Source organism: Myxine glutinosa, chromosome 10, assembly GCF_964187855.1.
Source record: "Myxine glutinosa chromosome 10, kmMyxGlut1.1, whole genome shotgun sequence".
NCBI lineage: Eukaryota > Metazoa > Chordata > Myxini > Myxiniformes > Myxinidae > Myxine > Myxine glutinosa.
The window spans coordinates 119,473,906-119,498,544 of record NC_136270.1 but is presented as its reverse complement, the minus strand read 5'-3'; the positions used below and the strand labels follow the sequence as shown (position 1 = coordinate 119,498,544).

Genomic DNA, 24,639 nt, shown 5'->3' with positions numbered 1-24,639 from the left:
CAAAGTCAAGTTTTCAACCCGAGTATCAACTACTCTCACAGGGTTTTAATGCAGGTCTTAAAAAGGAAGACATTATCGGTTTATTTAAACTTCAAAACAAACTGAATGATTATAATATTGAAGATATAATACAATTATTTTGTGATACACAGAAATCAAAATCGAAACCCATAACTTGTATTCTCAGTGATAATACGGATGATATACCTTCACCTCAAGATTTAGATAAATCAAAAAAGAACCTCGTCATCTTTGATGATTGTGTTAATGAGAGAAACCAAACAGTAATGGATAGCTACTATACAAGAGGGAGACATTCTTCTTGTAATTGTATATATCTTAGTCAATCATATTTTCAACTCCCTCGACGCTCAATAAGAAACAATGCCAATACTTTTATTTTATTTAAGTTAAATTCAATAGATGTAAATAATTTTTGGAGAGATAATTGCTCTACGTTATGTAGTAAAAAAGAATTTGAAAATTATATGAAACACACGATTGGAAAATATAAATATATTGTTGTGAAACAAGATGAGATACTAAATGATATTTTTCAATAAATAAATACAGAAAATGAATACTGAAGAAAGAGAAAGAAAGTTTAAGGAACATCAACAATTAGTTTCAAAAGTTGTTAAACAACAGGAAGAGATAAAGAAGAAACGGAGACAGAAACTAACTGGTGAAGAAGCCTTTGAAAGAAAACAAGAGAAATTCTTTAAACCACTTTTGAAAACTCAACACTCACCTACAGTTCCCACAGTAGAATTTACTCCGAAAAAACTTCAAATGCTCAAAGATTTTAGTCAGATAACAAAACAAGAACTTGGTGAATTAGAATATGATGACGAGGGATTATTTCGGAAACTTGAGGAGGTAAATCAACCCCCTAATTATGTTGTGGAAGCTCTTCAAAACAATGAATATTCGGCGGGTTCAAAAACCAGAGCAGGTCTCATTCCAACAGAAGAACCAGCAGTGTTTCATCTTGTGGAAGAAAAGGTATTGATATTTAATGATGAATTGATGTTCTTGAGTTCTACTCAACCAAATGTTAAATTAACTCCAAGATTAATGTTTCTTCTAACAAACCCCGGATTCAGCGGTTCAAAATATTTTGAGGAACCACTTGATATGGAAAGAGAGGAAGATAGGGTATATATTGAGTTGTTAAATGCACTTGATTATGGAGTTTCTGTTGCTGGTAAAAGTAAGAAGAATGAGAAGGAGAAACATATTATTGATGCTTTAAGTAAGCTTGGTTCGGGTGTTAGTTTTCTTCCAAATGACCCATCACAATTAGTTAATAGGCTATTATTGTTGTTAGGTAGTAAGAAGGCTGGAAACAACAATTGTTTTAATGAATCCTCAGCCATTTTAGATCAGTTGATGAATATGAAAATAATTAATAAATGTCAATACAAAGATATTTTATTAGATATTAAATAAGATGAGAAGCACAATTCTTAGTTTTAATTTCACAACGAGCGATTACACAGCTTCATTCCCTTACCCACTACAACTTGACCCCCTTACCTCATATGAGGCATCTTTATTGTCGATGGAAACTTATAATACCTTGTTTAATATCACAGAGAAAAACAACAAGTTTAGTTATAATCCAGGAAGTGGATATAAAACTATAACCGTTTCACCTGGAGCTTACGAGATTTCTCAAATATCTTCAGAAGTCTCTCGCCTTATGAAAGAAAAAGGTGATGAACCAAAAAATATTGTAATAGATATTCAAAAACACACTTCAAAATCAACTATTAAACTTAAAAATAATTATAAAGTTGATTTCACGATTGAAAATTCGTTTAGAGAGCTATTGGGTTTCTCTTCAAAAAAGATTGAAAATAACGGGACGTTTTACAGTGATAATGTTATCCAAATATCCTCCGGTATAAATTCAGTATTAATTCATTGTGATTTGATTGATGGTGCTTATAACGATGGAATAAGAACAAATACAATATTTTCATTCAGTGCATACTCAACCCCGATTGGTTATAAATTTAATATGGAACCAAAAAATCTTGTCTATTTACCTGTGTCAGGAAAAACCATATACAGAGTAAATTTTAGGATAACCGACCAAGATAATCGTATGATATCCTTTAATGATGAAATTATATCCATCAGAATTCACCTACGTGAAGTTTTTCAATAAATAAATAATGGTTATTGTGAGAAAACACGAGTTGGGAAAATATAAAATAATTACAGGGGAGGGCATGTTCCTTTCACCAGACTATACAAGGTATGTGGGTAGAGGATACTATAAACCTAAGAGACAACGAGGTGTAGGTCATCAATTTCGAAATAAAGGAGATGGGATAATTGATACTCTAATGGGTATTGGTTCAACCATCCTTAAACATAAAGACCTAATTGGTTCAACTGCTTCTGCCGTGGGCTCCGTTGCGGGTGCTATAAAGAGTATAAAAGATGCTCAAAAGGAGTCTCATAAATTACAAGCAATCAAAGAAATAAAAAAAGGTAAAACTCAACTATCTTCACAAGAACGACAAAAAATCATTAAAATACTTGGGTCAGGGTTTCAACAATTTTAATGCTATATAAATACAAGTATGGAAGCGATTGATAGTATCTATGATTTGGATGATACGATTATCATTTCAAACTCCACTAAAAAGGAAGACTATTTTAAGGTAAATGCTATAACAGGAACAGACTGGAATTCAAACGGAACAAAAAGTTTTGAAATAAATAATCAACAAACTTACTTGAATATAGCTGATAGTTTCTTGCTGTGTAAATTTAAATTCACTAAGGCTGCGAATAATACTAATGCTACACTCGTAAATGATTTCTTCTGGAAAATGTTTGACAGTGTCCGCCTGTATATTGGAACACAAGAGGTTGAAGCGGTTGATTATGTCTCTGCTACATCTGAAATGATGAAATTTACACTATATTCGTTTAGTGATAGAATGGGTAAGGGAGCTGTTGAAGGTTTTATTCCTGATATGTCAACGGGTACAAACGCAGACCCTGGTTATAGTCAAAGGAAGTCAATGTATAATGATGACGCAAAAGCTGAGAATAGTTTTACCGTAGCAGTACCTCTGAAAGGTATATTTGGATTTTGTGATTATGATAAAGTTTTGTATGGGCTTAAAATTAGATTTCAACTACAAAGGAATGATAATGTAAATAGATTGCTTTTTGGGGATGAAAATGCTTTTGGAGAAAATAATAAATTTGTTATTAATGATTTGTGTTGGTATATCAGTGAATATACTCCTAATCTTAAAACGGAAGAGATGTTAAATAGAAGACTTAACTCAAAGAAACCGCTAAATGTATCATACCTTAAAAGAAGATGTCAACACGTTAAACTGGAACACACTACCTACACTTGGAATTTGGGTGTTCTTCAAGGAAAGCCACGATACCTCTGGCTCATTTTTAAAAAACCAGATGGAGAGGACGGTACTAATAAGAATAATGCCCTGAGTGATAATGCTAAGGTGAAACAACTTCGGGTTTCTCTTGATGGCACATTTTATCCGCGAGATAGATTGGAAATTGATTGGGAAAAAAATGATTATGCGGAAGCCTACAAGTCCTACCAAAAGGTGTGTGAAAGTAATGGTAATAATGATCCTATTTTGGATATGGTTGCATTTAAAGGTTTATATACAATCTACGCAATTGACCTGAGTTCTCAAAAGGAAACTATAAAGTCTAATCGAGTGGATACTTCTCTATACATTGAAAGAGGGGAGAATGAAGAGGTTAATGCATATTGTTTGCTTTTGGAGGAAACAGAATTACAGATTAATACAGATAATGGTGTTATGATTAATATCACATAGGTTTTTTCTCATAAATAAATGGTTGGGGTATATGTTAATCAAATCAATCTTAATAAATTAACATCTTGTATTCAAAATCAAAAGCCTTGTATTATTAATGTTAATACAATTCAAAGAAAAGGAGCTGTAAGAATTGATGTTTTACTCACACACACACAAGTAAAAACACTAAATGATGTTGGATCACTTAAAATTAAAATGGCGAAACCTATGTTAAAGAAATATTCAATAGACGAGTCAAGAGGAGGATTTCTCCCGTTTCTAATTCCTTTATTTGCTGGTTTAAGTGCGGCGGGAGCATTGACTGGTGGTATTTCAGCAGCGGTAAAAACTGCTAACGAAAGGAAGGCACAACTAAAAGCTCAAAAAGAATTGGAAAGACATAACAAGGAGTTGGAGAAACAAATTAGTGGAAGTGGTGTAATTGTAGATTTTGCTCAAAAACTTGAAAGTCTACCTGATAAAGCTAGATTGTTGGTTGGAGATATGCTTTCCTCTATCGCTCAAGCGGGTGTTAAACTAACTAAACGGGGTAATGGATTGTATCTTTCTCATAAATAAATGGATAAATGGTTTAAACAATTTGGAAAGAATACAACGTCAAATATAGAACTAGCTAAGTATTGTAAAACACTAAAAATTGATAATGTGGTTATTTGTATGAGAGATGAATTAATACATATAAATAAGAATACAAAGAATATTATTATGAATTTAGACACACAGAATGGTTCTCATTGGGTTTGTATTCATAATAGTCAGGATAAATATTATTTTGATAGTTATGGTATGCCACCACCTGTTGAAGTAATACAATTCTTACAGAATGGTGTTTATCAAACATTTCAAGTTCAAGAAATTAATTCTAAATGTTGTGGTCAATTATGTTTATATGTATTATTTCAACTCAACAATAATGAAAATTTTTATGATATCATTTTTTATCTAATATAAATGACCTATGTTGGAAAAGATGGTTCTATCTTTGGAAAATCCTCTCAGGATATTGATTTATCAAATTATTATACAAAGGCACAGGCTGAACGACAAAAATATAGTGTAAGTAAAAATATTAATATGAAGAATACTTATAAATTAATCAATTATCCAAACCCTACAGATGCGAATGACTTGATTAGATTCAGTGATTTATCACAATATATATCTTTAAAGAAAACAGCACGTTTTGTGAAACAAGTAAAATTTACAACCACAACACCTGGTTATACTGACCATACACCTTTCCTCATTGAATTTAACTACCTGCTTACAATTAAATTTTATAAAGAAGGACATTTAGTTAATATGCGAATTAATAAATGGGGGTATGATATGCCTGATTTAGGGTATAATTGGTCTTTTTCAATAAACATAGAAGACCTACATGATTTAAATCAGTCTCGTAAAGAAGAATATTATCCACTTGGTGAAGATAAGGATTTATGTGGAAGTACAATTAGTAAACAACAAATACGTGATTTTAAGAAAATAAAAATATATGATAGTATAGCGATGGTTCGCATGACAAAGAAGGAAGGTAATGAGATAAGGATAGAAAGCCGAGGAATACAAACCGATTTGGTAGTGGGAAGATGGGGTGGTATTACCTGTCATAATATTAATCTCACATATATTTCTGATACATAAATGGCAGGAAGAAGACTACAAGAGAATTATAATTTTTGTATTCAAGGATACCTACAAGAAAAGGGTGCTCGGTATTACATACCTTATGATTTGGAGCATATACATGGGAATTTTGTCATAAAAAACTGGCCTTATACTGATATTGTTAAACCCACAAATAGAGACTTGTTTAAAATATTAAATAAAAATGAACTTCTCAAAGTTATGAAATATAAAACTCTTTTAGAAATCGTCAACAAATCTTATTGGTATCCTATTATGAGAAAAATAATTATAGATACAAGAATATCTCAAAATCCAGATGAGTATATGTATAATATTCTTTGGGGTTTAAACTCAAGGGTAGCAAGGGATGAGGAAGGAGTTGAAGAAGAGAAGGAGAAAAGAGAGAAGGAGGAGAGGGAACAAAGAGAGAGGGGGGAGAGGGAGATGGAAATCAGAGCGATTCAAAAAAGAGTGGATGTATTACAGCAAGAAGATAAATCTCAACTCACCGAAGAGGAAAATAAAGAAAGAATGAATGCTGTGAAAATATTGATATCAAAAATTGCTAAGATAAATGAGGAAGGAGTTAAAGAAGAGAAGGAGGAAAGAGAGAAAAAGGAGAAGGAGGAAAGGGAGAAAAAGGAGGAGGAGAGGGAGGAAAGGGAGAAAAAGGAGGAGGAGAGGGAGGAAAGGGAGAAAAGAGAGAAGGAGGAAAGGGAGAAAAGAGAGAAGGAGGAGAGGGAGCAAAGAGAGAGGGAGGAAAAATATAAAAAGATGGAAATCAGTGAGATTAATAAAAGATTGAAGGTATTACAGCAAATAAATCAAACTCAACGCACTGAGGAGGAAAATAAAGAAATGAGAAGTCTAATGAAAATATTATTTTCAAGAATAACGACGTCAATGTCTTCAGTTTCAGGGAGGAGATTTAAATGAGAAAGTGGGGATAAAGAAGAAGAAGAAGGAAAAGATTATGTGGTTGATGATGTCGGTGTAATTGACTTTAGTTAGTTTTATTTGTAAATAAATGGAGGAGAGAGTGAAGGCATTCCTTAGGATTCTTTATGTTTTAAAAATCAAGATTGAAATGTATATGTTGAAAACCAAAAAGGTTTTGATACTCTGTCGGAATTTTTCTGATAAATAAATATGAGTTATTGTCTCAAATGTAAAAAGAAAACTAAATCTAAAAATATCTCTTATGTTAAAGCTAAAAATAATAGAGTTTGTCAAAAAGGAATATGTCAAGTGTGTGGCTCTAAAAAGTGCCAATTCATCTCTCCTAAAAGAGGAGGAGACATACAAAAGTTTCTGTCAGGAAGTAAATTTACAACAACTGGAATTCCAGGGGAATTACACCTTCCAGGGTATTCTTTCTGTGGTCCAGGAACAAACTTGGATAAAAGATTAGATGAGGCTGACAATCCTAAACCTTGGTCTAAACCTACAAATAGGGTTGACGAAGTGTGTATGAAGCATGATATTGCTTATGGGAAAACCACTACGTTGACTGAAAAACATAAAGCCGACAGCGAAATGTTGTATAATTTGTCTTTGATACAAAATCCAACGTTGAGAGAGAAAGTTGATAGGTTTATTGTGAGAAATTTGATAAATGCTAAATTGAAACTTGGTCTTGGTTATTCCTCAAAAAACTATTAGGCTCTAATGATGCCATCAAGACTGAGGAGCTTTTGGCTGAAGAATTACACAAACCTATAATCACAAAGTTTAAAAGAAGGAAGGTTTATTCTAAATACACTGACCACATATGGTCCGCTGATTTAATTGAATTGAATAATGACAGGGGATACAGGTATGCTTTAACCGTTATTGATTTGAGGAGTAGATTTGCCTGGGTTGTCCCTTTAAAAAATAAAAGGGGTGATACTTTAATGTTAGCCTTTAAGCTAATATTTGATCGGGATAAAAGGAAACCAAAGAAGTTATGGACTGATGAGGGAACAGAGTTCTATAACAAAATATTCATGAAATTTCTTAAGGGGAAGGGTATTAAATTATACAGCACCTTTAATGAAGGAAAGGCAGTTGTTATTGAGCGTTTTAATCGTACTTTAAAAGAGAAATTATATAAAAAATTCACACAACTCGGTTCTCAAAAATGGGTGTATTTAATTCAGGATATTGTAGATAATTACAATAATACAGTTCATTCATCAACACAATCAAAACCATCAGAAACATTTACAAAATTAGAATATGAAAAGGAGATTAATTTGAGAAAGCCCAAGTTTAAAGTTGGTGATATTGTAAGAATATACAAATGGAAAAGTCATTTTGAGAAAGGTTATACACAAAAATGGACTCGTGAATTATTTAAAATCATTGATGTAATGGATACAGTCCCTTGGACCTACAAATTATATGATTTAAATGGAGAAGAAATCTTGGGTTCATTTTACTCACAAGAATTACAAAAAACACAAGTAAGCAGCTAATACCCTTGAAAATAATAAATAAATAAATAAAATGTAATGGGGATACGTTTTTATATCTGTGAACCCCAAACACAGAATCCCACAACTTTTTAGTTGGGGCTTAACTTTTGTGTGTGTATAATGGGGATACGTTTTTAAATCTGTGAACCCCAAACACAGAATCCCACAACTTTTTAGTTGGGGCTTAACTTTTGTGTGTGTATAATGGGGATACGTTTTTAAATCTGTGAACCCCAAACACAGAATCCCACAACTTTTTAGTTGGGGCTTAACTTTTGTGTGTGTATAATGGGGATACGTTTTTAAATCTGTGAACCCCAAACACAGAATCCCACAACTTTTTAGTTGGGGCTTAACTTTTGTGTGTGTATAATGGGGATACGTTTTTAAATCTGTGAACCCCAAACACAGAATCCCACAACTTTTTAGTTGGGGCTTAACTTTTGTGTGTGTGTGTATGTGCGAGTGAGTCATAATAATATACAAACCCTAACCCAACCCAAGCCCTAACCCAACCCCATCCCTAACCCAACCCCATCCCTAACCCAACCCCATCCCTAACCCAACCCCATCCCTAACCCAACCCCATCCCTAACCCAACCCCATCCCTAACCCAACCCCAACCCTAACCCAACCCCATCCCTAACCCAACCCCATCCCTAACCCAACCCATCCCTAACCCTCACATTCAAAATCCCAACCCTAACCCAATCCCATCCCTAACCCAACCCCAACCCTAACCCTCACATTCAAAATCCCAACCCTAACCCAACCCATCCCTAACCCAACCCCATCCCTAACCCAACCCCATCCCTAACCCAACCCCAACCCTAACCCTCACATTCAAAATCCCAACCCTAACCCAACCCCATCCCTAACCCTCACATTCAAAATCCCACCCAAACCCTAACATAATCTTTCTTTTCTTCTTTTTTAAATACGTATTTCTTTTTTTTTTTTCCTCTTCCTCCAATTCTGTCCTTCAAGGCTTTTAAGTTTGAAGAAGTAGAAATGGGAAGAAAGAATTTTCCAGCATTTTCTTCCTCGAACTTTCTTGATATTGCTTAAATCAAGCGTCATTAAATAAAGAACATTGTTCATTGCTTTAGAATCCAAAGAGTCTCCAAGAGGAACCCCACAGGTAGAGTCTCCAAAATAAAACCAACTTTCCAAGTTCCCAAGGTATAACCACATTCCTGTTGAGCCTCCAAGATAGGTATCACATTCCGAGTCATCAAAACAAAACCCCCATTCCGAGTCTCCAAAAATATAACCATCTTTCCAAGTCCCCAAGGTAAAACCACAATTTTCAGAAATATTGGGGGTTTCCGTGATAAGTCTCACATAGTATAACTGCGGACCATCAGGGAAAACTTCCCTTTCCCAATTTTTTAGGGTTTCTATGATGTGTCTCACATAGTATAACTGCGGACCATCAGGGAGAATTCCCATTTCACAATTTTTTAGGGTTTCTATGATGTGTCTCACATAGTATAACTGCGGACCATCAGGGAGAACTCTCCTTGCCCAATTTTTTAGGGTTTCTATGATGTGTCTCACATAGTATAACTGCGGACCATCAGGGAGAACTCTCCTTGCCCAATTTTTTAGGGTTTCTATGATGTGTCTCACATAGTATAACTGCGGACCATCAGGGAGAACTCTCCTTGCCCAATTTTTTAGGGTTTCTATGATGTGTCTCACATAGTATAACTGCGGACCATCAGGGAGAATTCCCATTTCACAATTTTTTAGGGTTTCTATGATGTGTCTCACATAGTATAACTGCGGACCATCAGGGAGAACTCTCCTTGCCCAATTTTTTAGGGTTTCTATGATGTGTCTCACATAGTATAACTGCGGACCATCAGGGAGAACTCTCCTTTCCCAATTTTCAGAAATTTGTGGGTCTCCAATGTATGACTTGTATTCTGGCTCATCAAGGTAGAACTTGTTCAGTGGGTTTTGTTTTGATAACTCACAACAAGTATCATCATGGTAAAACTCTTTTTCAGGATTTTGTGGATCTCCAAGGTATAACTCTTTGGCTGGGTCATCAAGGTAGAACTCGTTCTGGGGGTCTTGGTTGTTCAAAATGTCTTCAAACAAAAAAATAACTTCATCCCAAGTTGTGTTAAAAGCAGAATTTTCATTTCGTATCTCAGATACAATTTCCTGTGAAAGAAAATAACAATGTATTAATTTAATACAATATTTTTTATTTGTATAAATCAAGCTCTATGAATATTAAAATAAACTTTGTTAACTCTTACACGAGTCTCATCTTAAAAAAAAAAAAAAAAAAAAAAAAAAAAAAATTAAATAAATAAATAAATAAATAAACAAACTTACCTCCATTGATAAGAGGTTCGAGTCCAGTTCATCAATCTGAAGGTTGAGTTCTACACAGGTAGTAGGACTCCATGGAATAGCAAAGTTATCCCATTCCATTTCGGCATAGTAGTCCATTCTCAAGTGAAGCAGAAAGCGTGTTTGAAAAAGCCTGTGTGGTCGGTGCCTTTTATAAGGACTGGGTGTGTCTTCCTGTGGAAATTCCCTGGGCGTGTCTTAACTGGAAATGATGTGATGGAAATTCCCTGAAAATGATGTAATGTATTACCTGGAAATGATACAATGCTGAAGAGTTTATAAAGTGGGTGGGACTTAGCAAAAGTGGGAGGAGCTTAGCAAAAGTGGGCGGGGCTTAGTAAAAAGTGGGCGTGGCTTAACAAAAAGTGGGCGGGCTTAGTAAAAAATGGGCGTGGTTTACCAAAAAGTGGGCGGAGCTTACCAAAAAATGGTATGTGGCACTGGAGGCGCTCAAATAAGAACATTGAGGGAGGTTTACCATTTTATCTTAGCTCAGTTAAAATATCTTAATAAAGAACCAAACTCAAACATATTTTTTGTTAATGTATTAGACGGTGAGGAGAGTTGTAGGAGAATTAAATTATTTCCCACACATAAACAAATATTTGTAGGGTCGTTGTTTGAGTGGGTTATATTCACCAGATGATATTAAGAGTAAAAGGTTAAAAGGTCCATAAGGTCAGAAGGATCACAGGTGTTTAAGTGGTCTAATGAATAAGGATAACATGTCAAAAGGTTAGAAGGTTCGTAAAGAACAGGGTGAGAGAAATAGAGGTCTTTAGGGTCAATATGGAAGTGAATGGGTCAAAGATTAATCTGCCAGATGATATGTAGAAGAAGGATGATAGGTCTATAAGAGAAAACAAATATTTGTAGTGTTTGAGTGGTCTAATGAACAACATTAAGGATAGGTACTACAGACAAAAGGTTCATAAAGATGAGGGTGGGAGAAATAGAGGTGTTTATGATTTTTGAAAAAGACAAGGGGGTAAATGACATTAGATAGGGATTTCCCATGTTAAACGGAGGTGTCCCAGAAGCAACATTATTACACTACTACAATCAGATGCGTTGAGGCAATGGTGATGAAGTACAAAGTACAAATAAGCATGGATTGTTGTGGGGCCTAATATTGGGTAACTTTGCCAGGCTGGGGAGTTCTTGAGCCAGGCCTTGGATCGTCCTTCTCGGCGAGCGGTGCAAGAGGCTGTGACCAACCTGCAAGATCTCGGTGTGTTCCTAAAAAAAATGGATTTTCACCTTGAAAGTACCTCTTGTGCGGAGGTGGTTACATTAGGATACCTGGTGGCATCGTGTGGAAGTCAAATAATTTTGCGCAGAGTTACCTCTAGATCTGCATCTTTTTGGCCATTAATTGGATGTTGAAATTCCTGATATTTTTAACGAGGACATGTCGCAGCTCGACAAGAGTTTTGCGTTGTTGTTGTTGTTGTTGTCGATTTTTGAAATGTGGACCCATTGCGTGGACAGCTGCCAGACCTCATCCACATTTGTCACTTGATTCCACATATCATAGCACCAAAACAAAATGATATGGCCGCCATCTTGGTTTTCTGGTGGGCCTAACACATTAGGCCTGTAGGCTTCTGCTGATTATACACTGCTCAGGTTTGTTGCGTCAGATTTCCATTGGCTTTGTTTGGGTCAAGTCTTATTGATGGTGAGGGACCCTGAAAAATCAAGTCGTATACAACAACACAACATGCATTTTAAGGCCATTTTCCCTGCGAGAGTGGGGGTTAGCCTTGCGATCCCCATGACAATCTTCTCCATTTTGCCGTATTTTCTGCATCTCTCCTTGTTAACCCCCTAGCCCGCATTTCTTCTTCCACCATCTTTAGCCAAGTCTTTCTCGGTCTTCCCCGTCCTCTACTTCCTTCTACATTTATTTCCATCACTCTTCTCACTTCACTTCACTCACTACACTACACTCACTACACTTCTCACACACATCTCACTACACATCTCACTACTACACATCTCACTACACTTCTCACTCTCACGGCCATCTTCTACATCTCACTACTACGAGTGCATCACTACTTTTTTTTTAATATATACTCTTCTCAACCAGTCACTTTCATCCTTCCTCAACACATGACCAAACCATCTCAACCTGTTCCTCTTCACAGCATCAATCACAGGCTCTATTCCCATCATCTTTCGCAATTAATCATTTGTCTTCCTCTCACTCAACGATACTCCCCACATCCACCGAACCATTCGCATTTCCACCCTTTCCAGCCTTCGTTGCTGCTCTACGTTCATTACCCATGTCTCGCTCCCATAAATCATAACACTTCTCACACATGCAGCATACACCTTTCCCTTCAGCTTCAACGACACTCCCCTCCTCATCAGCACGCCACTCAGTTCCCGAAACTTCTTCCATGCACATCTCACTCTTGCAACCGTTGCCGAGTTTGATCCACCTTCTCCATTGAGCATGTCTCCGAGGTAGCAAAATGTTTTCACACCTTCCAGCTTCACGCCATCTCCAAGATCCAACTCAACATTTCCTCCATCTGCAGCTCCCTCTGTGTACACCTCACATTTGAATGTAGCTGCCACACTGGTTAATGACCCTCTCAGACCACTACATTTTTGATGAACCCACTCAGCGCACATTGTACACTGAATGGGGTTCACTCCGACACCCTTCCTGCACACAGCACATGGCCACTTCCCAGTTCTTTCCACCTCACCACATGCTTTACCACTTGCCATCACCTTAGTCTTTCCTATATTCACCTTCAGACCTTTTGTCTCCATACATTCCTTCCACTTGTTCATCTTTCCCTTCAGTCCATCCATACTTTCCGCAATCAGCACCAGATCATCTGCATACAACAACTCCCACGGTAAACACTCCTTTACGTTCCGAGCCAGCACCTCCATCACAGCTACAAATAGTAGCGGACTTAGTACCGACCCCTGATGCACTCCCACCTTCACCTCAAACTCACCACTGTTCCCGTCCTTCGTCCTCACAGCTGTGCACGCTCTTTTGTCCATTACCATCGCTACCCTTTGTCCAACCTCCTTTGTACAACCATCACTACAACCTCATCCAAACACGGGGGTGTGTACCCCGGTTTAGGATAGGTACACCGTATCCCTGCGCATCGTAAGAGGCGACCAAGGGTTGGCATCAGGAAGGGCATCCGGCCATAAAAACATTGCCTCAAACAGGGAACCATGATTGTCATGGGGCACGCAAGGCTAACCCCCGCTCCAGCGGGGAAAATGGCCTTAAAACGATCATTCATATTCATTCATTCATTCATCACTACTCTGATCAACCATTCCTCCACTCCTAACTTCCTCAATGCCCATGTCAATACTTCGCGTGGAACCCTATCGAATGCTTTCTCCAGATCAACAAACCCAAGAAACAACTTCTTACTCTTCTCCATGTACTTCTCCTGCAACTGCCTCACAATAAAGAGCGTGCCTGTAGTTCCTCTTCCTGGCATAAATCCAAACTGCATTTCGTCGATCTTCACTTTCTTCCTTATCCTCCTCTCCAACACCCTTTCCAATACCTTCATTCCATGCTCCAATAACTTTATCGCTCGGTACGAGCCACACTCCAGAGGGTCACCTTTCCCCTTGTATAGAGGGACGAGGGTACTCAGTTCCCAAGCCACTGGAATGCGGCCTTCTTTCACCACCAGATTACAGATCTCTGTCATTCTCTTCACACCCCAACTTCCTGCTGCCTTCAACATATCTCCCACAACTCCCGTCGGCCTTCCCGCTTTTCTACTCTTCATTGCTTTTATCGCTTCCTCAACTTCCTTCTCAGTTATCTTCTCTGTCGGTCCTAAAACTGGGTTACTCTCTGTTGCCATCCCATTCATTCTCTGTCTCCAACAGCATTTCCATATATCTTTTCCATCTTCCTTTAATTCCATCTGGGTCAACAACGATTTGTCCCACCTCATCCTTCAAGCAACTCACCCCCATCACATCACACCTCTCTTTCGCTGTCTGCTTTGCAATCCTGAATACCCCTCTCTGACCCTCTTCCGAATCCAAGCTTTCTCCGAACATTTTCCTACATGCCTCCTGCGCCTTTGCTACCTCTTTCTTTGCAGCCTTCTTGGCTGCCTTATAACTTTCATGCTCTGCTTTTTCTGCTCCCGTACCCTTTGCCTTCTACCACTCCTTGAACTTCTTCCTCCTCTCGTCCATCCTCTTTCCAACTTCCTCATCCCACCACCATGTTTCCGAGTGCCTCGGTGGTCCTTTTGTCCATCCACATACCTCACCAACGGCTCCCAACAGACTATCTTTCATTGACATCTAACCACGTTCAAGCTCAACCACATCATCCTCTACCCTACTCAGCCTCTCTTTTAATGCATCCCTTACTGTCACCTCTTTCAACCTCCACACCTTCATTCTCGGTTGGTACTTGACCCGCCGAGCTCTCCTCGCACCTTTCACCCTTATGTCGCAGACAACCAAGTGGTGCTGTGAAACAGCCTCCTCCCCCGGGATCACCTTTGTGTCCCGGAGGTGCCCCCTATCTCGCCTACCCACCATCAGGTCGTCGACGGTTGTCGTCGACCCACCTGACGTGTATGTAACAAACTTATTATCCTCTTTCTGGAACTGAGTATTACAAATCAACAAATCAGCTCCATCAGCAAACTCCAAAATCCTTTCACCTTCTCCATTTCTCACACCATATCCGTAACCCCCATGAACTCCCTCAAAACCGTCCATACTCCTTCCCACATGTCCATTTAGGTCTCCTCCTACCACAACAACTTCCTCATCTTTCACGTTTTCCATCAGCTTCTCTGTCGCACACCAGAACTTGTCCTCTTCATCGCTCCGACCAACCTGCGGAGCATATCCCGAGATGACGTTCACCAAGAGCTTTCCAATCATCATTTTCACCATCATCAACCTATCACTCACTCTAGTCACACTCACCACACTGTCTATAAACTCCTCAGAAAACAGGACACCAACACCATTCACGCCCTCCGGGCACCCTTGCCACACAAACTTGTATTTCTGTCCTTGCCTGCCCTTCACCATTCTCACACCACTTCCCTTCCATCTCGTCTCTTGCACACAACATATGTCACTCTTCTTCTGATCAATACTTCCACCACTTCTCCTGATCTCCCTGTCATTGTCCCTACATTCCATGTCCCAAACCTCAGAAACCGATCTCCACTTCGGGCTGTATCCTGCCCACATGTAGTTGTAATTGTCATGGTTCTCTTTTTGAGGCAATGTTTTTATGGCCTGATGCCCTTCCTGACGCCAACCCTCTTACGACACGCAGGGATACGGTGTACCTATTCTAACCAGGGTACACACCGGGATAAAGCTTTGAATAAAATCAAACGGGTTTAATCCCGAACAAATAAACGGAGAATGAAATCGACAATAACTATATACAATGAAATATAATAAATCCGATAAAAACTAAGGCGTCAAGTCACAAGCACAGACGGGGCGAGGGACACAAAATGGCGACTTATCTCTGGTGGCAGCGGTTGAGAGGATGGGCACGGAGCAGGCGATGAGGATGGGGACGGAGCAGGCGATGAGAAGAAGAAGTAAATGGACACCTGCACTGTCTCACACCTGGACACTTCTTCACCTTGGTGGCAGTAGGAGGATGGGCACGGATCTGGTGTTGGAGATGGGCAGGATGATGGGCAAGGTGAGGTGACAACTGGATGACAAAAAGGTGATTAGGGTTCAGGCAGGACGATCACAGGCAATCGGGGAGGCCGAAGACATCTCCAGGGACGAAGGCAGGATGGCCTCCTTAAAGCTTTCCACCTCTCAACTCCTCTCAGAACTCCACCGCTCCCTTCACAAACGCAGTTAGAACCACCGTTCTCCTCACACAAAACTCCCTTATTCTCTTCACTCTACCAAGAGCTCCTCTGCACACAAGTCGTATGTCGAATAATAAATAGTAATGTTTAAACACGGCCATCAGAACGCACAGCAATCAAGTGTTGCATAACATAAATTATTTTTTTAAATTGCATAATGTATTTTTTTGAACGGCTCCGTATTGGGGTTAAACAATCTTTGAACGTGTGACGAATCAGCTCGCTCTGATATAACCGTGGGGAGGGTGACATGGATAAGAGGACCGCAAGTCATGCTTGGGGACTGCAAGTCATGGGGACCATGTCATGTCATGTCATGTCATGTCATGGGGACCGCAAGGCTAACCCCCGCTCTAGCAGGGAAAATGGCCTTTAAAATGCCTGTTGTTGTATCCCCACGCTTTATTGTTATCGGTTCTGTCTAGCCTTCCGTCCGTCACACCATCTCATCCTAAACGGTTGTGCATAAATTCCCCAAACTTGGTAGTTGTTATCACCACATGGCATGAAGGTGCAAGAGCAGTATCGTTTTGGCCTCGCCTCCTGTGGCCCTCGGTCCAAGTCAAACGTTCAAATACCAAAAAATGCAATTACGGGCACATTTTGAACATTTTTGAAATAAAACTTTGTTTATGTGCAATCAACATGTGGGGATGCATGAAAGATGTATTTTAAAAATTGGATTTGACCCCCGGTTCATCCCACAGTGAGTGGGAATTTAGGTGTTTTTAAAATGTTTTTAAGACTTACCAGTAGGTCAACTTCATTCTCGTTTTGTTGTCGTTATTGTTTTTTTTTGTTTTTTTTTTCAAATTCTAAGAACTGTTCAATGACAATGAGAACCTGACTGCCCTTGGGCGGCATGTGTCGCATGTGGCAGCCGGACCACACCTGGCGAAGGCTGTGGTACTGGCCGCCAGCCTGCACTGCCTTCAGCCTCTGCTCGCCATCGTTGCCTGCCTCACTAATGATCCGTTCCGCAGTGTTCCTAGCGAGCGTGCCAACCTCAACCAGGTGAGGCCTGCTGAATGTATTAAAAAAACAAAATAGTATTATTTTTATTTTCAAGGCATGTCTGAGGTTTTGCACATTGAAACTTTACCTTATTTATGGATGATGTGTGCATAGGTTAAAAGGAACTTGGTACGGGATAGCCGCAGTGACCACCTGGCCTATGTGCTAGGTATGGAAGCCTGGGAAAGAGCTGAACTGGGCTTTGAGAGGTTTAGCAGATTCAACAGGATACAACAGCAGCATGATGTTGCACAGGGGCTGCTGCTTCACCCACCTGCTGTAAGGTTTGTGAAAGGTATGGGCCTGACGTTGTGACCTTCCATTTAAAATTTGTCGTGCAATTTGTCGTGTCGTGCATATTATTTATAATAATAATGCTAATAATAATTCTAATGATGATGATAATAATTATAACCATTATAATATACACAAAGAATTAAGTTAAGCACCCCCCCCCGTTTTTTTACAACCTCGCACATTACAAGTTTGTTGTCGTCAAAACAGTGTAATATACCCATGATATTGCTATATTTTCTGGAGAAGTGATATTATGGTCACATAAAAACATAACAATCATGCCGTTTTCAATATTTTATTCTGAATAATTTAAGGTGAAATTTTTTGGGAATTTTAGGCATATTTTCACCTCAATTTAAGTATGGAGCTATAGGTCCATCATGGACAGTGTGGATGACGTTTATGTTTTCTAACGTACAGTCATTGTTCTGAGAAGACCTCTAGCGATCTTTGCGTCAATAACGTGTGTAGAACCCACGTGATCGGATCACTGACTCAACCAATCACTTTTTTTCACTTTGATCACTCAATTTCATCAATGGATAATTGCCAATGTCATACCAATCATTATTTGATCTCACATACCTTAGAATATATGCCAATGTATACATATACACAAAGAATATATATTAGGGGGTGCTTACCTTAATTCGTTGTGTAGGGGTGCTTAACTTAATTCTTTGTGTATACATGATAATAGTGATAATTATAACTACGAGCATATTGCTCGTGCCTGCACGGGATTCTAAACAGGGTAGATATGGAGTCGACAAAAATGCAAATAGTGTCCTCTGTCATCGAAGCAGCAAGCTGGGAGCAACAACTCGCATTTATTGCCACATTGGATGCCATTTGAATGCTCTAATGGCGGCGAGGTGTTCCACTTGAAATTGTTTGTTTAATACTCTCGCAGAGTACCCGCCCTACGGGCGACCCTATGGCCGATCTTATTCCAAGCGTACGACACATTTTCTGCCATCTCTTATTGAGGATATTTTCTGCTGATACAACTGATTTGACTTGGATTTCTTGATGATTTACTTTGGTAATATTGCTGGCTCTCTGTTCAACTTAGGTGGCCTTGGTTTTTGAGGCATCTCAATTTTCCATGAAAAAAAAACCAAACAACAGTCACCCGAGCGAACAATACCCATGACCAAACCACACTCACCTCTTACCTCTTCCCTCCCGCCCCCTCCCCCCCCCCCCCTCCACCATCTCCTCACAATCCCCCTTCAACCGTCATCCTAGTTATCAATACCCACAACCCCACACCATCCTCTTTCCTCCCCTCCATCATCCTCTCACAATCCCCTATCAACAGTCACCCTTGCTAACAATACTCACGACCACCCCACACCATCTCTCTGTTCAACTTAGGTGGCCTTGGTCTTTGAGGCATCCCAATTTTCCCAAAAATAAGACCGGACGTCTAACAGCAGCGTAGCTGGGCTTGTAAAAGATTATAAACCACAAACACGTATGATTAGCTTTTTAAACAGTCGCTAATGCTGCTTATAACATTAAACAAAGAAATTTGGAGGAATCCCGACATCCCTGAGGTAAGCTTTACTTGCAGAACTGAGCAAAGATCTACTGTAATCTATATACCCCACAAGTGTTGGAGGTGTGCTCATTTACCCAGCAGCTAGCTACCCAGCGCTTGCCAAGCCAGCCGTTCCATAATTGTTTTGAATGGAGTGCTTGCTCGAATGCTTCAACCCAATGGCGATCTCTCCACAAGAAACTTGGTAAATGAACACACACCCAATGTTCTTGAGACCCGACCATAGATCGACTGTAATCTATATACCCCAAAGAGGAATGACCCTTCCTGCCGCTCCCGGCGTGAGCGGGTGTACTAGTAAATTAAAATGTCGGTCGGTTGAGTCAGCCGTCGTAATGACATCATAGACGTAATGACGTAGCATGACGGCCTGACACAAAACTGCTGCAACTTTAATATATTGAGTCGGTCGGTTGAGTCAGCCGTCGTAATGACATCATAGACGTAATGACGTAGCATGACGGCCTGACACAAAACTGCTGCAACTTTAATATATTGAAGATGACTATGCTTTCGATATTTGATGATCATTTTAACAATCGGTTTGTTTGTGTTTCACACTGAATGAAAAACGTAAAGGTAGAGCATGGTGATTGTGATATATGACAGGTTCGACGATATGTTCGGCCTGAACGCCGTTGGAATCAAAATGCCGGAGTGTGGAGTCAGCCGTTGTAGGCTGTATTGCCGTAATCACATCGGACGTAATCTCATCACCCTGTCATGTGACCAGATCCTCAGCTCTGATTGGTATACGTTTGAGGGGACATACATACATACATACATACATGTACATACATACATGCATGCATACATACATACATACATACATACGGATGGACAAACACTGTTCTAGACTGCTTTGCCCTATGGGCTACGCTGTAAAAACAAACCATCAACCATCACCCTAGCTAACAGTACCCATGACCAACATAGCTAGGGATTCGGTTTATTAAATGTGTGTACATACCTCCTTGTAAACATCTGCTGGGTGCACCGGGCTACAGCTCTGTAGAGCAGAGAAGAACGGCGTAGATAGCAATGGGATTCTGCCAGGCAATAAGGTGGTGGAGCTATGATCATCTCTTGAAGGGGGTGGAGCCCAATGCCTGGAGGGATTGAGAATTGTCAAGGGAGAAGTGGGAGGAGCCAGTTGCTCTCGGTTCCGTGCGTTCAGAGAAGCAGGAACAGTTCTGAGAGGCAGGAACAGTTCTGAGAGGATTGTGAGAGTTCAGCTGAAAAGGAGGAGGAGCTTGTGACAAGCGAATGTTCGTAAACTGAGCAACAAGGCAAGAAAGACCTTTGTCAGGGAGGTGAACAAGAACCCAATGACCACTTTGACAGAACTACAGAGTTCCTTGGCTGAGATGAGAGAACCTATCGGAAGGACAACAGTCTCTGCAGCACTTCACAAATGTAGGCTTTATGGGAGAGTGGCCAGACAAAAGCCACTCCTGAGAAAAAGGCCCATGACGGCACACCTGGAGTTTGCAAAAAGGCACGTGAAATACTGAGAGCATGAGGCAAAATACTCTGTGGTCAGATGAGACAAAAATTGAACTCTTTGGCCTGCATACAAAACCGGCGACCTCTGGCGGATGCTAGTTATCACCACAAGGAAATGTTCCCAAAGTGCTAAGTCTGGCGGAAACCGAGCACAGCTCATCATCCATCTAACACCATCCCTACCGTGACGCATGGTGGTGGCAGCATCATGCTATGGGGATGGTTTTCAACGGCAGCGACTGGAACACTTGTAAGGATAGAGGGAACAATGAATGGAGCCAAATACAGGCAAATCCTTGAGGAGAACCTGCCTCAGAGTGCAAAAGACCTTAGTCTACTGCAAAGATTTACACCACCAAGACAATGACCTCAAGCATACAGCCAAGGCAACATTGGAATGGCTTCAGAACAAGAACATGAAAGTCATTGAGTGGCCCAGGCAAAGGCCAGACTTTAATCCCATTGAGAATCTGTGCCAAGACTTTAAGATTGCTGTTCACCGACGCTCCCCATCCAACTTGACAGAGCTTCAAATCCAGTAAATCTGCAAGAAGAATGGGAGAAACTCCCCAAATCCAGATGTGCAAAGCTGATACAGACATACCCAAGAAGACTCGAAGCTGTAATCGCTACCAAAGACGCTTCTCCAAAGTATTTACTCAGTGGGTTGAATACTTAAGTAAATTAGATATTTCTGTATTTCATTTTTTATTATTTTGTAAAAATTTCGAAGAAGGAAATTTTAAAATTCCACTTTGACATTATGGGGTATTGTGTGTAGATCAGTGATGAAGAATCTCAATTTAATCCATTTTAAATTCCTGCTGTAACACACCAAAGTGGGAAAAGTCGAGGGGTGTGAATACTTTCTGAAGGCACTGTATATGCACCCCATTGAATGCACTGCTTTTAATGTAGTGTCGCTCCATAAAACTTCGAAGGTTTGCTGTTTGTGTGATTTTTCCAGTGAAACTTGTCAAACTAAACCTTTTGTAAACGGAACCCTTTCCTGAAGGCTATTGATGAGAGGTCTGGGTTTTTAACCAGATCTTGTGCAGACATGTTGGTTGTCTGTTTCCAGATGCATAGAATCCAAATCCTTGCTGCTATTACCTGCAGCAAGATTTCAACCGACGACCTCTGGCGGATGCTAGTTATCACCACAAGGAAATGTTCCCATTGGCTTAAAACCATCTCCCATCTGATTAACTTTAAAAGAGAGCATGGCTCTCACCTCCTTCATATATAGGGGGCGATTTTCCATTCTTTGACATAAAGCCACATGTGCAATGACTTATGGACGATAATTATTGTGGTCTTGCAGGTCTCATGCAGCAGTTTGCGCAGAATCTGAAAGAGGCTGGACTCGTCGGCAACACAAAGAGTTGCCTAAGTCCTCATGCTGAATACAACAAGATGAGTCAGGAGCACGAGCTTGTTCTGGGTGTGCTCACCGCTGGTCTTTATCCAAATCTCATCCAGGTAGTTTGTCTGCTAGACGCTAAATCAACCGTGAGGTTTCACTGCTGTTTCTACTCAATAGTGCTGGCGATTTATTTATTTATTTGGGTGGCGTTGTGTGCAGATCAGGCGTGGAGCTCTAACCAGCAACAAGAAGTTCAGGCCTAACGACCTGAGTTTCCGTACCCGTAGTGGCCATGTCATCCTGCACAGTAGCAGTATTAACAGGTGGGCTGTGTTGACCTGTACAAGTTGTAAGCATTCGGGGAGGCTGGGGAGGAGGGGTCAAAACTTCCACGATTTTGCATACCTACTATATAGATGACCCCTATTGACCTACAATGATTTACCCTTTTTATTCCAAATCAGCATCTCCTCCCTCTCCCCTCCCCCGCCAGTCCACATACATCACACTGACCAAAAAATAACTGTTTTCCTTTTTCGTCTGACTTCAGGAATGAGGAAGTATTTCATTCTCGTTACCTCGTGTATCACACGGCAGTCCGTTCGAACGGACAAGTATTCATTCGAGATTGCTCAATGATCAACCCACTCGCCCTGCTGCTGCTCACCCATGCCCCACTTTCTCTGCAAGGTAAGATGGGTGCACACCTCCTTGGACAAACTGGACCTTTGTTGCCATGTCATTGTGCTTAGTTTGTCAAAAGTGCTGAGATCTTGCCGGTTCCAAAAGTGTTTTGAAAACTTTTACCAACTTTTTTTATTTTTTATTTTGTATACCAAGTCGAGGCTTATGTAAGAGTTAACACATAGAACATATAATAAAGGGAGTGGAGACATGAGGGGGAGAGAGAGGGAAGCACAACAACAGTGGAGAACAGGAACATCGGGAAATCTGTGGAAGGGAGATGGATGGGCGCAGTACACGGGAGAAACAAGATGGACACTACAGGGACTTTCAGGAAAGAAAACGGAATTTGAAGAAGGTGGATTTCGGGTGTAATAATGGGGTTGATCAAGGTTTTGGATGGGGGAAGATGAGAGATGGTGGTGAACAGCTGTTTTGAAGACCTGGAGTAACCTTTCCAACCACAACCGCATATTTATGCAATAAGCTTTCCAACCGCAAAGGTTGGCCCATAACATGAGCATGTACACTTAGTCAGATTGGTTACCATGATAACATACCAGTGCATGCATGTGGCTAGCTAGTATCGTACTCGTTTTGCTGCGTTGGTCGTTGTTTCCTCTGTTTCCTCTTTGGTCGACATGTTCTTGGGTCTCGACCCATTTCTTTGCACTTGCCCGTCCTTGCGCAGAGACCCAGGAAGGAGTGTTGCTGGAACTGGGCGAAGGAGCTTTTGTCGTGAGATTATGCGCTTCACCACCGGATACACAGCTGCTGTGTAGTTTGCGCAAAGCCGTGCGCCGCATGCTCGTCGAAAGGCTCAACGGTCCTGTTGTAACACCTGCGGCTCGTGCCCGCCACACCGCGCTCTTGCAGCTCCTGGTCGCCGTGCTCAATGCCCCACAGCAGTCATTTAGCGAGGGGCTTCATTCTTGCGATACGGGAGACAAGCCGATTCTGGTGGAAGAAGGATTTTGCTCCAATTAGCAATCGTACCGAGCGAGACTGAGGTTTTGCCTCGATCTGGTTGTCTTTACATGCGGATTGGGGGGAATCTTTCACCGACGACCTCACTGGAACGCTGTGTCTTCATTTGAGTTTTCTTGAATATTGAGCCATCTTCATTACTTCGGACAATTTGAGCACCGCATGTTGCAGATGCAGAGACGCGAAACTATTCGATTGCAAGATGGCTCATGCACTGTTCCCAATGCTTCGGTTATTTAACGTATCGGAACATTTGCACTGGCTTTTTGTCTCCACTCCGGGCGGGGCGTGTGAAGACGACACTTTTTATTTTGTGTTTAAGACTAAGGGAACGAGATTTGAAATTCCTCGTGTTGCATTCCTCGTCCACACCTGGAGCTGTGTGGAAAACTGTCCGAGCACTTTACCTTTCGCTGAAAGGCATTAACAAGTACCTTTTGACCGCTGTGACAAACGGAAGGTGTTTGTGTGTCTCTGATGGAGTTTAACATCCTGGCTTTGGTGGGTCGTGTTCCATGATGTTTGTGATAATGCTGTTTCTTCATATGCAACAACAAAAAAAAGAGGTCATAATTTTGGAACTTTTTTTTTTACCTGTCATCAAAACATTTTGATGATTAACATTTGAATTAAATAATCTCGCACACCTACACGTACGAAAAGGTAATCGATTAAAAACTTTTGGATGTCCAAAACAAATGGTAGATACTGAGCTCTCAAGCTTTACTCATGTTATTTACCTCCACGCCTTTTTTTAACGTTTTTTTAAACCTCCATTTGATGCACGTGTTCCCCATGCCTCATCTCACGAGCCAACCTGGAACGATTCTGTCCCACCCCAGGAGAAAATCGATTGTGCATCTCTAGAATTCCAAAAGCATGATCTGGTTGGTGTCATTGAGCTCTGTACAAAAATGCATTTGAATTCAGCTATTTTGCACAGGGGTGTGTGTATGTATGAGATGCCTTTGCTGGAGGTCTGGTACTCACCGAGAACACTCCTAAGCTCCAGCTA

At 40.3% G+C, this 24,639-nt stretch overlaps 1 protein-coding gene across 1 annotated transcript in view; it reads left to right on the top strand.

Annotated features, from left to right (window-relative positions):
• The window catches only part of DHX30 (DExH-box helicase 30), a 177,319-nt gene extending 152,996 nt beyond the window's left edge, over positions 1-24,323 (top strand). The window contains exons 15-21 of the mRNA XM_068126198.2: positions 11,459-11,540; positions 17,024-17,217; positions 17,332-17,512; positions 21,912-22,069; positions 22,173-22,276; positions 22,504-22,643; positions 23,329-24,323. Coding sequence (XP_067982299.1) covers positions 11,459-11,540; positions 17,024-17,217; positions 17,332-17,512; positions 21,912-22,069; positions 22,173-22,276; positions 22,504-22,643; positions 23,329-23,624 — 1,155 coding nt within the window. The 3' untranslated portion in view covers positions 23,625-24,323. The remainder of the gene's footprint in view (positions 1-11,458; positions 11,541-17,023; positions 17,218-17,331; positions 17,513-21,911; positions 22,070-22,172; positions 22,277-22,503; positions 22,644-23,328) is intronic.
• The last annotated feature ends 316 nt before the right edge of the window (positions 24,324-24,639 follow it).